The sequence below is a fragment of the Setaria viridis genome, chromosome 9, assembly GCF_005286985.2.
Source record: "Setaria viridis chromosome 9, Setaria_viridis_v4.0, whole genome shotgun sequence".
Lineage (NCBI taxonomy): Eukaryota > Viridiplantae > Streptophyta > Magnoliopsida > Poales > Poaceae > Setaria > Setaria viridis.
Window position 1 is genome coordinate 16,324,790 of NC_048271.2, and position 17,670 is coordinate 16,342,459.

A 17,670-nucleotide genomic window follows, 5' to 3' on the forward strand; every position below is an offset into this window, starting at 1 on the left:
GGGTTCTGGCTGACCCAAATCCTCCCTTTGTATCGCAACACTCCATCTTGTAGGGTAAAATTTGGAACTGCAGAAGCATCAATGGAAATCTTGGCAACCATGTTGAGGGCTTCCTGGTCCTCCTGGTAACCCATCAACACCTCCTGGATCCAAAGAGGTGTGCAGGCAGAGATAGCAGCACAAGAATAATCATGAGAAGGTTTTCTAGACAGTGCATCAGCCACTCTATTTTCAGCACCCTTTTTGTAAACCACCTTATATTGTAAGCCCAACAGCTTGGTAAACACCTTTTGCTGCCAAGGTGTGTGCAATCTTGCTCAGATAGTTGAGAGAGGCTTTTCTGATCAATGAAAATAAGAAACTCCCCAAGCTGCAAATAGGATCTCCATTGCTGAATGGCCAGAAGAATAGCAAGGTATTCTTTTTCATAAGTAGATAGACCTTGAGATTTTGGACCTAATGCTTTACTGAGGAAGGCTAAAGGGTGACCTTGTTGAGTCAAGACAGCACCGACTCCCATTCCAGAAGCATCAGTTTCAATAGCAAATGGTTTAGTGAAATCAGGTAGGGCTAAGACAAGTGACTGGCACAAAGCAGATTTAAGAGCAGCAAAAGACTTTTCATGTACTGAAGTCCAAACAAACACTGAATTCTTCTTTAGGAGCTCAGTCAGAGGTTTACTTATAACACCAAAGTTTCTGACAAACTTCCTATAATAACCCGCCAGTCCCAGAAAACTGCGCAGTTCTTTAACAGAGGAAGGTACTGGCCATTGAGATATAGCAGCTATCTTGGAAGGATCAGTGCCCACACCCTTCTCACTGATGATATGACCCAGATAAGAGATTTGTCTTTGAGCAAATGTGCACTTAGAGAGTTTAATCTTCCAATTCTCCTTGGTCAATAACTCAAACACCAATCTGACATGAAAGATGTGGTCCTCAAAAGATGAGCTATAAATGAGAATATCATCAAAGAAAACCAGTACAAACTTCCTCAAATATGGAGCAAGAGTGGAGTTCATAGCTTCCTGAAAGGTACCAGGAGCGCCAGTCAAGCCAAAAGGCATTACCCGGAATTCAAACTGTCCACAATGCATTTGGAATGCTGTTTTGAATTCTTCCCCAGGTTTGAGCCTAATTTTATGAAAGCCAGATCGCAAATCCAGGCATGTAAACCAACTAGCATGTGCCAACTCATCCAAGAACTCATCAATTATAGGAACAGGATACTTGACTTTGATGGTAATAGCATTGAGGTGCCTATAGTCCACACAAAATCGCCATGTGTTGTCTTTTTTCTTAACTAAAAGCACAGAAGAAGAAAAGGGGCTGTTACTTTTTTGTATCAAGCCATTCTGCAACATTTCCTTGATCTGTTTCTCAATTTCATCTTTAAGGGCAGGGGCAAACCGATAAGGCCTAACCTGGACTGGGTGGGCTCCTTCAACAAGTGGGATAGCATGGTCACAAGCTCTTGAGGAAGGTAAATCAGTGGGCACCTCAAACAGGACTGGAAATTCCTCAATAAGTTGTTGAATGGCTGGTGGCCAGGAAACTTGCACTTCATCTTGAGTACATACGTCAACTGCACAAACCTGAATCACAGCCCCCTCAGGCAATTCGGGCATAAGTCCATATAACGTAGTTGTTGAGTTCTCATATGGAATAGTCATCCACTTTTGTTTCCAATGGACCTTCATAGGACTAAACTGTTCCAGCCAATCAATACCCAGTATCACGTCATATGCAGAAAGTGGCAAGAGCTTCATGTCAGACTGAAAATCCAACCCATTAGAGGACCACACAGCATCAGGTATATGGTGAAGGCAAGACAATTGCTGGCCATTAGCTACCTTAACAGACAAGGGAGCTTGTACAGGCACAATACCCACCAACTGAGAAGCTAGTTGCTCACTAATGAATGTGTGAGAACTACCAGAATCCACCAGAATGCGAATCATATGACCTTGCAACATACCTAGCAGGCAGAGTGTGCGAGGAGCAGGAATACCAGAAACAGCTGCGGAAGACAAGGTCAAAAATAAGTGATCCTCTTGATGCTGGGCAGCACTGATCATAGACTGGGCGTCCTCTTCAAGCTGAAACAGATCAAGCACCTCTTGCATAGCATGTAACTGAACCGTGTCCGCACACTTGTGATCTTTACTCCATTTTTCAGCACAATACTGACAGAGGCCTTTAGCACGCCTATATGCCCTCAGTGCTTGCCAACAATCCTCAGCAGATCGGGCTCTTGCAGCATCACCATAACGTCGGTCTTCTGAATGTCCCACCAGCGCCTTGGGCTGCTTACTAGGTGGAGGAGGAAGAGGCAACGCAGGACGCACCGGCGGCTTGGACTGATACTGGAAGTCCTGGCGCTTGAAGTCCCGATGCCGTGCTGGCTCCGTGACCTCCTCCTGCAATCGTGCGAGAACAAAAGCAGTATCCAAGCTGGAAGGACGTTGAATTAAAATGGGAGCACGAATATCATCCCTCAACCCATCAATAAAACGCATAATAAGATAAACTTGGTCAGGATCACTCTCATAAGCTGCTAACTGATCCACTAGAGTGGCAAAGCGGTCAATATAATCAGACACAGAATCTGACTGCTTGATACTAAGCAATTGACGAACCAGCAATTCATGTTGTTCTTTACCAAAACGATTGAGCAATAAGGTACGAAACTCATCCCATGAACAGGATTTAAACCTTTTCTCAACTGATGGCAACCAGCGCGCCGCCGCAGGGGAAAAATGCATTGTAGCGACCTTAATCCACAAATGAGGTTCGACATTGCATAATTCAAAGTAATCTTCCACTCTACTTATCCAATGCCTAGGATTATCCCCTTCAAACACAGGAAAATTTAACTTCGGCAATTTGCCCTGGGAATGACCCCCAATTGCCGCAAACCCAGAACGAGAACCATAGCTAGGCAGTCGATGCGAAAATTGAGGAGGCAGTGTAGCGGGAGGATTGGGGAACGCACCCTTGACCGGGGGATGGATAAGAGTCGAGATCGACCCAAAGCCATCCTCCCGGTGGAACAGCTCGTCGCGGTGGCCAGCGGGCCCGTCGGCGTTGGATCCGGCAGGTGGGCGCGCGGACGCCGACTCCGGAAGCGAGAAGATGCCGCCGGGGTGCACTGGGGCCTGGTCGATGACGACCCTCTCGAGATGTTTGTTCAACTTGCGGACCTCCAGCTTAATGTCGTCAATGGAGCCTTCAATGCCGGGCTGCCACTCTTCAGACGCCGCCGCCGCCTTCTCAAGGGCGCGGATGCGCTCCTCTCTGGCCTCGTCGGAGTCTGCAAACTTGCGGTCCCACTTGGCGTCCAGCTCTGCCAGGCGCTGCTCCCACTTAAGCTCTTGTTTCTTGAGCTCGTCGATGATAACCTTCGTCTCCGGATTCATGGCGCCGTGCCGCCGCTGAAGGCGCGTGAAGTGGTGGTGAGGAGGAAGATGCTCCAGAATCCCCGCACGATGGAAAAGGGGAACGGAGCAGACCAGGAGCGAACGAACCTGATACCAATTGTTAGCGTCTGGTGACAGGATACAAGTCTGGAGAATAGAATTGGAGGAAGGGTAGCACGGAGCAGAGGCAAGAAGAACAGATCCGGGATGAAGGAGCTTGCGTGAGCAAGTTTACTAATCTGTTACATGATGCCTTCTCTCGCATCTTTCCCTAGCATAAGTAGCAGCGATAAGCCCAGCAAGCAGATGGGTCAGCGGCCTCTAGTTGATCCACTCATTACCAGTGACTCGCTTGTTGTGCCTCCTGGTTCTCGGCATAGCTCGCAGCCCACTTGCTTCCTCTTCGGTGCTGACACAATGCAACCACTGAAGCGCATGTCGACCCACCAAAAGCTGCCGGTGATGCACGAGAAGAAGCAGGAGCGCAACGCCATGCTCCCGTCTTACTTCAGTGGTACGTCTCGGTGTGATCCTATTCATCAAAGCTTAATCTAAAAGCATCTGTGCAGTAGCTTCTCAGGGCTCATCAGCATTATCTGCTTTGGCTATGCATGCTCGTACGTAAGCTTGTCTGTGGCAGTACATCTAGATCTATTACCACTTCATATGGTTCTACACTTCTACAAGCATAAGATTCTAGATGGTGATGCCTTCAATTTGTTTGTTTACTATGGTTATGCTTGTTTGGTCTCACTTTGATTCTTGATTCCCCATCTGTTTACTACAGTACTAGTTGCTGAAATGAGTTGAGAAAATATATTGTCAAACCAAAAAAAATCGAGAATGTTTATAGCTTCAAATGTTAATCCTGGTTTGTATTCTGACTTCCTGTGATTCATGAATCCGACCTGTTTACTATGAATAACCTGTTTTCTGCAATGCTTATGGATTAGAATGATGGTGATTGTTTTGTCTGTTAGTTTTGATCACAGCAGCCCTGTGAACTGAACATTCAGTATGTTCCTATGCAGGTGGGCTGACAGCAGCTATACTAGTGTTTGCTGTGCTAATTGCCGCTACTCTTATCGTGAAGTGCAAGCGGACTGCAGTGATGAGGAGCAAAACCCATTGCAACAGATGCTGCATGAGGCCTATCCATTGGCTCCCGATGTGTTGCAGATATGGCTATTGCTCTCACTGCCTTGCTCTGGTAATGATGAGGCACCATCGGCGAGAGTGGGCTGATGAACCCCCAAGCGTTTACTTCTGCACCCGTCGAGGACCTGTGGGGGTTGTCAATGAGATGGGCGATGTGCTTACATTCTTCGAAGAGATGCTACCAGTCAGGAAGGGGTTTGAGCGGGAGCCGTTCCCACCGTGGTTTCTGAATGATGTGAAAGAAATCAGCGAAGGTGGGGAAACCTTCACGGTGCTCTGGTACAAGAACATTGAAGATTGCAGATCTCGGAAGTGGCCTAAGCGTCGGAGAGTGGTATTCAAGCATGTTGGCGACCATGCCGTGGAACGAATCGGTGAGGCAGAGGATTTGCCCCCTTTGATCGAATATAGTAACTGATGAGTCGTTGCTTAAAGGTCATCAGACCCTATGTTTTTCTTTGTAATGCAGATACTAGATGTGAATGGCTATTTCATCACATCCTTATGTTTAGTTCAATCTGAGGTCGCAATCAATGTCTCCTCAAATTAGTAGATTACTTCTGTTGTTTGTCTCTGCTGGAAAATGTATGTTTGAAAAGTTTTCTCAGTTTGCATGTCATGTCGTGTTCCTCTTCTGTAGAACAAGGAATATGCAAATTTTTGGATTTGTATTGCAATCTTGTCCCAAAATAGAAGTTCACATATTTGTAATCAAGATATGGCATCGCGATTCCGCGACATTGCGCCTTTGGCAATTGAGTCGTGGTTCAACAATTTGTGCTGCATGTATACAACCTGCCATCAGATTGGACTCTTTTAATCGTCACAGGCGTTTGAGGGGCGTGTTCTTTGAGCGTGGCGCGTTCTCACGCAACATCACGGACAGCACCGCAGAAATCCCGTTGAACACGAACTTCTTCTAAAGTGTATCATAACAAGCATGAGATGCGTGCGATACACGGGCAAGACCAGCAACACATTCAGGAAGCGATGCACAGAACGCATGACACTCACCGTCGTGCGCCCCGCGGGTCACGACACGATTGTCGTCATGATGTGTGACGATCGTCAAGCGTTAATTCCTGTCAGAAGGGGAAAAGGAGTAAAATGCATGAATAGCCCTGCCATTTGTTCATGTATTTCAATTCAGCAATTCGTAGTCAGAAAGGGTAAATTGTGGGTATTAAACTTGTCCGACTGCCCCTGATTTCCATTAGCATCATAATCCTACGTATTTGGAAAATTGTTGGTTTTTCTATTAGGCACTTAAAGCGTATGAAAGCCTGTGAAGAAAAAGGAAACGCAAGGTGAAGTGCTGCTATAGTTATTACAATATATATACTACCTCTAGTTTACAATACTTGCTTAAGGGTTAGTCACAAGCTCACAATTCACAAGAACTAAGGAGGTAGATAAAATGGCCATCTTTCTCTAAATAAAGAATATTGCAAGCATGTAGAAAGAACTAGTTAATGATGCAATTAAAGATGAGCAAGAGACTAGAAAAATCTAGCCAACGTCGTCTGAAAGCCGTAGAACAAGTATTCTGAATATGAGGGTCCAACAAGCCTTGATAAGTGAGTAGTTCTATATCCTTATTATTTGTACTTTTGTTCATACATACATTAGACATAGTTGTTTTTTTCATACATACATTCGATGGTTTGCTGGGGCACGGAGCCGTCTCATCACATCAGGACGGTACAAGCTCTCGTGGTACACAACCGGGACAAAATTCTTGCCACGTTCACTCCGTGTCCCCAAGCTGTAAATGGTTTGGATTGCCCCGGTCCTAGGGTCGTACCAGCCCAACGACCTCCCAGTGCATAGCAAAACTCGACGGCCATCCGGATCGATGGCCAACGGCACGGTCTGATCAAAAGATGAGTACTCCGGCGAGGACTTGCCGAGCTCTATAGTGTACTCCATGGACCAAGACCCGCCACCGCCGTAGTCCCTCACTGTCCATATCACCAGCGTGTTGGAGCTCCGGTGCGCGCAGACGGCGCCGAGCTTTCCCCGGAGCTCACGGATGGACACCAGCTCCCCGTCCCAGCTGCACGGCGGCCCCTGCAGCACCTCGAAGTCGCACGTGTGGTTGTCCATCGCCACGATTTCGCAGCCGGCGCCCCGTGGCCTCGGCGGCTCGAGATCGGGATCCACCGTCCAGAACAGCTTGCCGCCGACGTCGACGGGCGGCGCGTCCGCCACCGGCCTCGGCGGCGGAGGGTCCACCGAACACCACGCACCGCCGTCGCGGATGTTCTGGACGGCGCACTCCAGCTCGTACTCTCGTGTCGCGTAGCTCCTGTGTCTGTAGGAAAGGCAGACGAGCCTGTGCTTGTTCGTGACCGTGTCGTACCCTAACCCGACGCGGCGGGCGAAGAAGGCCGCTTCTCCTTCGCCTGAAGTGTCCATTAGATCATCGTCGAACGTTACTCTCAGGTTTTTGCTACGGCCGGTGCTAGGGTTGCACACGTAATAGCCAATGCTTGCGTGGCCCCATATGACCAGTCCATGGCACGGCTGGGAGCAAACGAACATGGATCGATGGGATGCCAATGGCGGCGTGCCTGCAGGAGCGCCGTCGTTGATGAGATCGTCCGGGCCGTGAATCTGCCGATGTTGTTGCAGTCGCAGAACATGATTCTTGGCGTGAGAATATGGGACGTTTGTTGGCTGCCTTCACACGGGTGATTTGGGCACCCAAATAAAAAAATGTATGCTAGAATTTGAGTGAAACAAAGACATAATTCAAATCTGAAATCTTTTTTAAATCTAAATCAATCGTACATATGAAATCTGTCAATCATACAACACAGATTCAAATATTAACCAACCAGAAGCATTCTATATTTACACAGATTTAAACAAAAGAGCAAACAAAATTCAAATAAAAAACAACCAGAAACATACTATATGATGAAACATATTGCATGCAGCAGTATCAACAAACTTCATGTAGCAATATCATGGAATAACAACACTTGACATTACCATATTTTCACAGAATTCAAGATATGCAATATATATTACATATGCAAAATGAAAAAATTACATTCAAGGAAAACTACATCATGAAAGTTCACATATAGATGGATAGAAATGCAAAACTCTGGAAACAACCATTGTAACTAGGAACAATTGGACTGTTAACAATTAGGACCAACCAATGTAGATTAATAAATTAATTTGGATAGTCACTGAAACCCCATATACAAATTCCTCAAATGTCCCAAATTTTCAAAAAAGAAGATGCAAACTACTCATATTTCTTTTCTATGAATGCAAATTAACAAATAATTTTTGAGAGTCACTAAAACCTTCAAATACAACTTTCTCAAATGACCCAAATTTTCTGAAGTACAAATGTAAACTACTCAAATTACACAGATTTCTTTTCTATGGAATGCAGATTAATAAATTAGTTTGAGGAGTCACTGAAACCTCAAAAGACAGATTCATCAAATGTACCAAATTTCCCAAATGACACATTCAAAATACTTAAATAACTCATATTTCTTTTCTATGGAAAGCAGATAACAAATTAATTTGGGGAGTCACTGAAACCTCCAAAGATAGATTTCTCAATGTACCAAATTTCCCAAATGAAACATGCAAAATACTTAAATAACTCAAATTTCTTTTCTATGTAATGCAAATTAACAAATTAATTTGGGGAGTCACTGAAACCCCCAAATGCAGATTTCACAAATAAACCAAATTACCGCAATGACAAATGCAAATGACAGAAAAGGGCTACTCCCAATCATTGAGAAGTGTGAATTTAGAAAAAAAATAAGATAAGCCAATGTGACTAGTAAGAATTGGACCGGCTGACTGATTATGACATATATAGGCAAAAAAAGGAAATTTACACCTCAATGATGCATATTGTGCATAAATAAACATGGAAGTCAATGAGAAAAGGGCATGACAAATTGTGCAGATCATGGCAAGAATCGAAAGAAACAAGATGATCCTATGAAGAAGCTGAGTCTGCAGATGAAGGATCGAGACAGGCGACCAGAGGGGGGGGTTAATGGGAGCTGATTCAAATTTTTCTCAAAGAACCTCGGCTAAAATTCCAAATCAATCCACAAACCTCTCTTCTAGCAAAATCAAGTCCACTTAGCTATGCACAAGCTAATGGACCTAGGAATGATGTTAGAAACCCAATTAGAGACTAGCGGAAGCAAGGAGTACAAACAAGTGTCGAAAGAAGGATTTTAAAAACCAACACCTTAGTTCGGAAAATTCCGAAAAAACCTTCGAAAAATTCCGAAACTTCGGAAATTTTCGGAATATTCTGGAATTCCAAAATCAGCCTTCGTGAGGAAGGTGGATAATTCGAAACTTTATCAAATAACCTCCAAAAATCATGAAATTTGAACCATAGACTCACAACAACATACCAAAGGTATTCCCAAAGGCTCATGTCAAAAAGCCCAAGAATTAGTCACCAGATTCAAAGGATTTGGAGAAGGGTACAAAGAGCTCAAGAACACTCCATGAACTCAAACTTGAAAATGAGTCAAACGGGGTACAAATTCAACAAGATCATAGCCATAGTTGCACATACATGTGGGGAATATTTGCCCAAAAGATTTTCCTAAGAAGATCAAGATTTCACCCTCGATTTTGTGAATTTGTCCAAAAACACAAGAAAGGGGATTTTCGGGAAATCTCAAAATCCAAGGTGCTCGTGCATGGATTTGCTAGGGGATCATCCAAGTTGTTCTTGCACATATCCTAGCACCGATTTTCTCCAAGAACAATACCCTAAATCGCTGCCAATCGCAAAGAATGAAAAATCCCAAAAATACCTCCGAAAATACCGAAAAAGATAAATTTCAGATTCAAAGAGGATGGAATAAGATGGCACGAAATTGATCTTTGGATTACTTCACCATGTTCGGTTACAAGACAATCCTATGCACAAACAAAACTAGGATGGCAAAAAGATCAACACAAAGATCCCTCCTCTGTCCCTCTACCAAAGGCTCTCACAAAACAAATGAGAAAACCTCCACCAAAACAACCAAAGGGATGGCTACCCCAACCAGTCATCTCTCATATATATAGACACTTGGCTATTTCCCAAGTTGCCCTTACATGAAGCATACAACTCCAAACCCCCTAGGGGCAAAACCGTCCAACTTTTTCTCCGTTCATTGGATGGACCCGGTGCCTTCATGACTTAGCTTTGCCTCGACGCAAGCTTTATGATGGTGCCACGCATCCTCCAACTCGACGCTATCTAGCCGCGTCGGACTCGTTCCCTGGTTTTGAGGCCAAACCTATTAAACCCTCTTGCACATCCCGCAGGCGTGACTCATCTCCATTTTTGAGGTCAAACTGGTCAAATCCTCTTGCACGCCCCGCAAGGTGTGAATTATCAATGTTGACGCGTGTCCAGCCTCCGCCAAGCCTTTGACTCCTCCAAGTCTTCCACTCCCGGCTCCCGGGTCGCCTACTCGACTTGCCTCCATCCTGCTTGACTTGACCAACGCCGTCTCCATCACCGTCCATACTCTTGCTCTTCTGTGCACCATGTGAATCGCCCATGACTCCGCCCGGACTCCTCGGGTCCCTCAGTCCAAGCCTACTTGTGTCCATCCTTCACAGCCCTAGTACATCGGCATGAACCTTTCGCTTGACCTTCACCTCATGCCGTCGACCGCCATGTTGCATCCTACACCTGCACATCACAAGCCAAGAGACACAACACACAAGATATATTTTACACACACCACAACACAACACACTCAACACAACACCTTCGGTTAGCCGTTAGCATAAACATACACATATAAAATATGGACTTAACCGGTAAAGTCTCAAATCATCTAGTCAATCACTCATCACAAATAGACCAAGATACATCTCAACTTGGTTTCTCAGCAGAGTTGTCAAAACAAAATGAATGTTTAGGTCAACATACAAAAAAAGAGAAATGAATGGAGACCATACCTTGAGTTATCCAGACTTTGCAGTTTCTCCTCCTTGAGTTCTCCGGCTTCTACCAACAGCAATAATCTCAGATGTAGAGATGAGAAAATGGAGAAGCAATGAAGACAACAGAGGAAAGAGTAGGTAGAAATACAGATGGAGGAAATAAAGTGGCCAGTCAATAGAGGAGGCAGAGAGGTTCATGAAGTTTCACACTAGGGAATGCAAAAAATAGAAAGAAAAATAAAACCAAACTTGACTGCCGAGAAGAAGAAAGACAACACAGTTCCAGAATTAAAAAGTAGATCGGGATAAAGAGGACGAGAAGATTAGAAGGAGAAGAAGCCAATGGGAGGGGAAAAAAAGGAGATGGAAATAGACTTCAATACAAAGATAGAAGAATTGAAGAAGTAAGCAGATAATTTCTTGTTCTGTACAACTTGTTCTTGTCTCCCTGGTAGAAAAAATTTACTTCTCAAACTTTAATCTGACAAATGGTAAACAAAAAAGTATCAACTGTCTCAAGTGCAGTTAAATGACACTATGGTTAGCTCATAGAGATTTAGAAGATAAAATAATCATTATGAAACTATATAGTTTGGCATGACCCCTTTACAAAAAAGATACAGATGCAAAGGATAAATATATATGATGTAAAACTCCTATATGAAAAATAGTTATTCACATATATATAGATCTACAATGCCTTTAGTGTTGCTTATGAATATGCAGGACATATGAATTGTCAGTTAGATATACCTTTTGTAAAATATGTCAGGAACAATACAGACAAAGCAGTGGCTTGTTGGAACCAAATAGAAGAATTAATCTGAATTACCAAAGCAAAGGAAAATTAGATATATATCAGACAATACATGTAGATATCAGACAAAAAGCTCGTAATATGAAATATTAATGTATGAACACAAGTTACATATGCATGCTGCAGAAATTACAGCAAGTTTGACACTGTAAAAGATATAGCACCTAGCTGTACATCAATTTAATGAATTGTGTCTATGGATCTTGCTAAATTTTGAAGAGATATGAACACAGTACAAAAGCAAAACTACATAGATATAAATAGAATGATGCAGGGAACACCAGCAATCAAACTTACCTAGTCTACATAGCTAGTAGCACAACGATATTTGTAAGTCACATAACAAATTGAGAAGGATTTGACAAAGCAGCCAATAATCAAAGTTGATATCCTATAAATCAAGATTATGGAACCCAAAGCAACCACACAGAGGTACAGTGAACATGAATTGCGGGAAATATAATTGATAGGCATATATTTAGTTCCAAAATGAGAAATTTGAACCCTAACCGCCCAAAATCTACTATGGTTGAATCAAGTGTATCAAAAATCAAGTGAAACAAAAGTTACAAAACACTACTTCATATCAAATTACGACCATGCCTTCATAACATGAAGCGAGAATAGTGAATCGGTTGGGTCCTAATCTCAATTATTGATTCGTGGCAAGGGGATTGAAATCCGCAAGCAAATTAAATATCAGAAGAGAAAGAGTGTGAATAATCGATGAACCCCTAAGAATCGCTTCCTTGACTTCTATTAATGATGAAAGGGGAATATGAAATGTCAGGTTCCTTGGAGACCCAGCTCAAACTAAAGTAATTAGATGAAAAGTGAAATCACAATACAGAATCAGATGGCCAGCAGCAACAAACAGACCATCATTAAAACCTTCACTTCCATCATCCAGTGCTACTCCAATTGGTCTCTTTGTAGCCATCTTGCACTATGTAATAAATAGAAAACAAAATAAAATTAATGAACATCATATATGAATGCTACACAATGAATTGAACTAAAAAAGATACTACAGATAATATACATAGGTAAACACCACTAGTTCTGCTAATATATCGCATTTACAACTCAAAAGCACCACATATTTGCACATACATTTTTACTGGTACTTACCGTTCGAAAATACCAAAATAACAATTATAATTTCATTGTAAAATCAGACCAAGTTAACTGTATCTGAACATACACACACACATAATATGTATGTATGTATGTATGTATGTATGTATGTATGTATGTATGTATGTATGTATGTATGTATGTATGTATGTATGTATGTATGTATGTATGTATGTATAATAGGCAATACGAAGTAACATATAGGTCAAAGAAAAACACAAATCTAACTGTGTCTAAGCCTAGGTGTATACAACACATTGAATTGGTGGTGGAAATACAAAGCAGAGCAGGCTGCAGATACTAGCAAAAAAGACTGTGTATGATGATAATCTGCAAAAGAATAGAGTAGTCTGAACACTCGAAATCACCTCACACTACATTGGGTGCTTTCAGGATGGAAATGAAGGGACAAATTAGGGGAACGAAACCTAATCTGAATCAGAAGAACGAAATCAACACAGATCAATGGAGGGGTGATGGGGGCGGTGTCAACCAAAACCAAATATAGGAAGGTGAAACTATGAAAACTGAAGAAAAGAAAAACTCTTGTATTTTTGTACAACTGGGATATCTGGTAAGTACAAAAATTTCAAATCATGCAGGACTTACACCTAGATTCCATAGGAATTATGGTACAATGAGTGCTAGAAATTTAGAATCAATAAGTTGTAAGTACTCTAAGAGTTATAAGATTTGAAGATTCAATAACCTTTCACTGATGGCAGTAGAAATGAACTCAGAAGGTGCAAAATCAGATGGCAAATATAAATACCTAAGGAAAGAGATAGAAAGGCTGACAAAAGAGCTTAAAAAGATGCACAAAAGTAAGGTTGGGGAGACTGATGCAGAATCAAACTCAAATGAGATGTCATGTGCAAGTAACAGGAACATCACATGGGCTTCAATACAGCTCATAGATCCGGATGTTGCAGCAACAAAGGGAAAACCAACAAAATTAAAATTAAATAAGAGGACGGTACAAAAAGCTGAGGAAATGAGGAAAAAGAAGAAGCAGAAGTACGACTGCCAAAAAATGCAAAAGCTCCCGTCACAATATAGCTATAATAGCAACATGCCCTCTTGATTTCACAATTGGAGGATTACCAACAAGAATAGCCGACCACAATGTCTATAAGAATTTATGCAAACCATATTAGCTCGTGCAAGTGCTTTTATACAGTCACTACATCCATAAAAAAGATGGAAAAGTACATGGATACTCAGATATATGACATCATAATATGATTCTACTAAAATGTTAACTCAACTTGTTAGATATTGAATAAGCCTTATGATGTAACTTGCCCGATTTGTTTTATCAATATATTGTACCATCTAAGAGCACAAATCAATCTAAGAGAATGACAAGTTGTATTCATAGTAAGAACTAATTTTTGAATCAGTAAGGCAAACAATTGTAAAAAACACACCCGAAAATCATAGATAGCAGGTGAAATTGCTCTTAGCTCTCATTAAATCTTGATAAAGTTATAGTCACAGGTGAGAATAAATTTTAAAATCAGTGAGACTAAATTGTAATAATATGGAAATCCCATAAAAAATTATTAGAATTAGAACTTAGACTAGAGTTATGATCAACAGAAAACTTTTTAAAAAAATAAAGTATTTCATACAAAAAACACAATCTGATGATAAAATCAAGCAAATAACAGACAACTAGCTTGCTCCTCGCGAGTGGCAAGGAATAAAGTTCCTCTAGGATGATTTGGACTAATGGCAGACAAGTGGATCACTCGTCTTATACAGTAGTAGTAATGCATTCACAACAACATGAGCTTGACATAAAGAACAGAAAAACCAATTGATGTAGCATGATAAGGACACTGCACAAAATTGAAACTAGTAGACTGCTGGAAACTAGTAACCTACGAACTGTAGTCTAAGTTTTACTTAAAGAATAGAAAGCCAATTGCTGTAGGGGCTAGAGTACTAAATCGTACAAATAAAAAAAGATAAAACATATTTTAATAATACAAAACATTGATAGCCTAATTCCTAGAGTACTAAATCGTACAAGTTAACTGCTAGCTGTCAGATTAATAATACCAGTTTCATAACACATATTTTAGCCACTTGATATAAGTCAACTTCAAAGATAACAAAAAAAAGATAAACACATTTCCATGGTTTTACATATCTTTTCCAGTGACAGACTGTTTCTCATTTTCTCATAAAGATAAAAGTTAATGCCTAGCTAGATAAGCACACAACACAGATATGAAGCACACATGAACTAAAAGTGCTTGCTAGCTTAGTGACAAGCAAGTCATGAGAGCAGTATCTTGCACTAACTAAAGTGCTACATCTATTATCACCGAACCTCTATAACACAAAAGATGCCTATGTTTGCTGATGCAAACAACACAGAGGCCGGAATAGGAAGCACGACATCCCTAGTGGGCAAAGCAAACACACGCAGATACAAGTGAATGAATAAGATTCAAATATGTGAAACAATAATAGACACCACTCCATTCAACCTGCACAATTGTTCATAATCAGAAATAATGATCATGCCCCTTATCCCCCACCCCCACCCCCACCCCCCACCCTCATTCATATAGTCCTACCATATCATCAATTTCACATAAACATTAATAATGAAACAGCTGCCTGATCTCCAGGACCGAGAACCACCATTTCATTAGGAAATATCTCCTTCCCCCTTCTCTTCACCCAATCAGCTATCAAAAGGTGCAAAAGGCCGAAACCCTAAGCAATGAGAACAAAACATTCAAAACCTGTTGTAACCTGATCTGATTACAATGCTAAAATATCCTAAAATAAATCCTATTGAATCGCCGGTAACACGACATGAACCAATTACCACAGACTCAAAGTGAAAAAAGATAGAGATCAAAATATTCCATAGCATAAAGCGGCCTAGAGATTATAACTACTAGGACCAAAATCAGATCAGACAAAGGGCAAAAGGAAACACGAGATCCATGGGTGTGGAAACAGAAATCGACAGCAATACTAATCGGAACAGATGAACTCTAGAGTGGTTCTCCTCGGCAGCACGGGAGCTAGGTGAATGCTCCCTTCCTCCTTCGCCCCGTCCTTCCTCCGGCTCCCGCGGCCAGCAAGATGGCTTTGTCGCGCACTGAGGCTCATCTCGGCAGCTACAGCGGCGAGGGCGAGGCGGACATGTGAAGCGTCCCCATATAAGTAGAGACTAAATGTGATACAAATATCAGTCCCAGGAGGCTGATAACACATTTATTCGACAGATAATTCAGTTACCGTACAACTCCCGAGGGAGTGGGCGTGAAAGCTACGCAGCGATAAGAAGTAAATAAACAACAGCGACTAACCAAGCGACTGCCAAAAGACCGCACTCGGGACTGCACGGCAGTAGCAACATCTTGGAAAGGGCAACACCACAGGCAGCGTTGGGTGCGGACACAACCTCTACTCAAGGTCCTCGGTGATGAAGTCCAGGTCTTCCTCTGTAGCAACGAAGTAAGGGTGAGTACGATCGTACTCAACAAGTCCAACCCCATCCACGGAGGGGGATACAAGCAAGTATATGCACAGGATATATCAAGGATAGGCTAGGGTTCATTTGCAGTAAAGCCAAATTTCCAACACATGCACGGGCTCGTTTTCAAATGAGTTTTCATAAAACTTTTCTTTAGTAACTGAAACATTGAGTGGGGTTGATCCTATACAAAGGATCCAAGTTTTATTGCTATCGGACTTCCCGTCCGCCATAGCCCACGGCACAACTGCCGGACACTTCCAAAATCCAACACACACACACGCACACACACACGTGACCATCCATGCCCAAGTGCTAGTTATGTGACCAAGCCGTAACTCGTCCAATGTCGTGGACACGGCTATCCGGATAGGTTTTAACTCTGTAGAGGTTGTACACTTTTCCCACAAGTAGGGTACCGCAACACGATTACCTTAGTGCCGGTACGAATCCTAACAAAGCCATTACCCACCTTAACTAAGACTGGCTAGTCCTCACGGAAGCACCCAAGGGGTTCACGGCTCATCCACGAGGCCGTAACTGGGACCTAAGTCACCAAGATCTTACTCCTTTTCCATGGGCTCCCGTTGCTCACCAGCACCCCTGAAGACTAACAGTTCAGCTAGTGGGATTTATGCTAAGCCGTTGCCCATACAACGGTCGAGTGGTTGCACGATGGTTGAATTAGGCAAGATGACACATCAACTCGGTCCTTAACCATGACAAGATGGATATCTCCCGACATTGCCCAACCACTAAGGTACGAGCACAACACCCTGGCATTTCACACAAGAAACACCCATCCATCTCATCTATACCTCTCTTTTTCCTTGAACCCGGAAAACCACTTCCCATTTGAACACACACACATGTATTTTTCCATAAAAACCATTGTAATAACGATTGAAGTTGAGTAACGAGCTCCTAAGCACTCTAGCAGTGGTTATCATCTAAACAGAGCAAGTCATATTTAGAGATAAACATGGGACAACAAGGAATGTTCATAACAATCAAGGGGTGGCTATCCAACTATGTCTTGCAATAAAACAATATGCATTTTATAAAACAGGCCAATAGGTTGTGTTTGAAAAACTAGGTATTAAGTATGCATCAAAGGGTGAGATTGGACTTGCCGTCTTCAAAGCCCTCCGGGAGTTTCGGCTCGTGTTGCTGGTCCTCGGGCTCGGGCTCGCGGTCAAACTCCTCCTCAGGCTCCTCCTTGGTTAATCCACGATCTACGGCACACACAAACGTACACACAAATAAATAAAAGAAAATCGGTTTTTATCCGTTGAGCTCCGAACAGAAAACGTGAACGGAAAATAGGTAAAAAGAATATTTTTGGGAAATTTGGATATAGATCGGCGGAAGTATTCTGGAGGATGACGTGGTAAAATTTGGGATTAATTGGAGGAAGTTTGGCGCATGAAATGATGAGTTAAACATGGATTAAGGGCTTAAAAAGGAGGTTTAGGACTGATTTGCGATAAACTAGGGACCCATTTGTAAATATTTCTGGAGGTGGAGGGGTTTATCCGCAAAAAGGGTTATGAGAGTGGTGGAAGGACCTATGTGTGATTTGGGAAAACTTGGAGGTCAAATCAGGAATATGGGAAATCCTATCTCCTTCTCGAGGAACTTGGAGAGGGAGAGGGAGATGGGGGTTGACCGGCG

At 42.4% G+C, this 17,670-nt stretch overlaps 2 protein-coding genes across 2 annotated transcripts; both read right to left on the bottom strand.

The window, feature by feature from the left end:
* Positions 1 to 317: 317 nt before the first annotated feature.
* LOC140221110 (uncharacterized) lies at positions 318 to 3,421 on the bottom strand. The gene is made up of 2 exons (XM_072290434.1): positions 442 to 3,421; positions 318 to 340 (listed from the first exon to the last, which is right to left on the bottom strand). The coding sequence occupies exons 1-2, from the start codon at positions 3,419 to 3,421 to the stop codon at positions 318 to 320; spliced, it is 3,003 nt and encodes a 1,000-aa protein (XP_072146535.1).
* Positions 3,422 to 6,223: 2,802 nt separating this feature from the next.
* LOC140221111 (uncharacterized) lies at positions 6,224 to 7,123 on the bottom strand. Its single transcript, XM_072290435.1, has one exon. The coding sequence runs from the start codon at positions 7,121 to 7,123 to the stop codon at positions 6,224 to 6,226; it is 900 nt and encodes a 299-aa protein (XP_072146536.1).
* Positions 7,124 to 17,670: the final 10,547 nt, after the last annotated feature.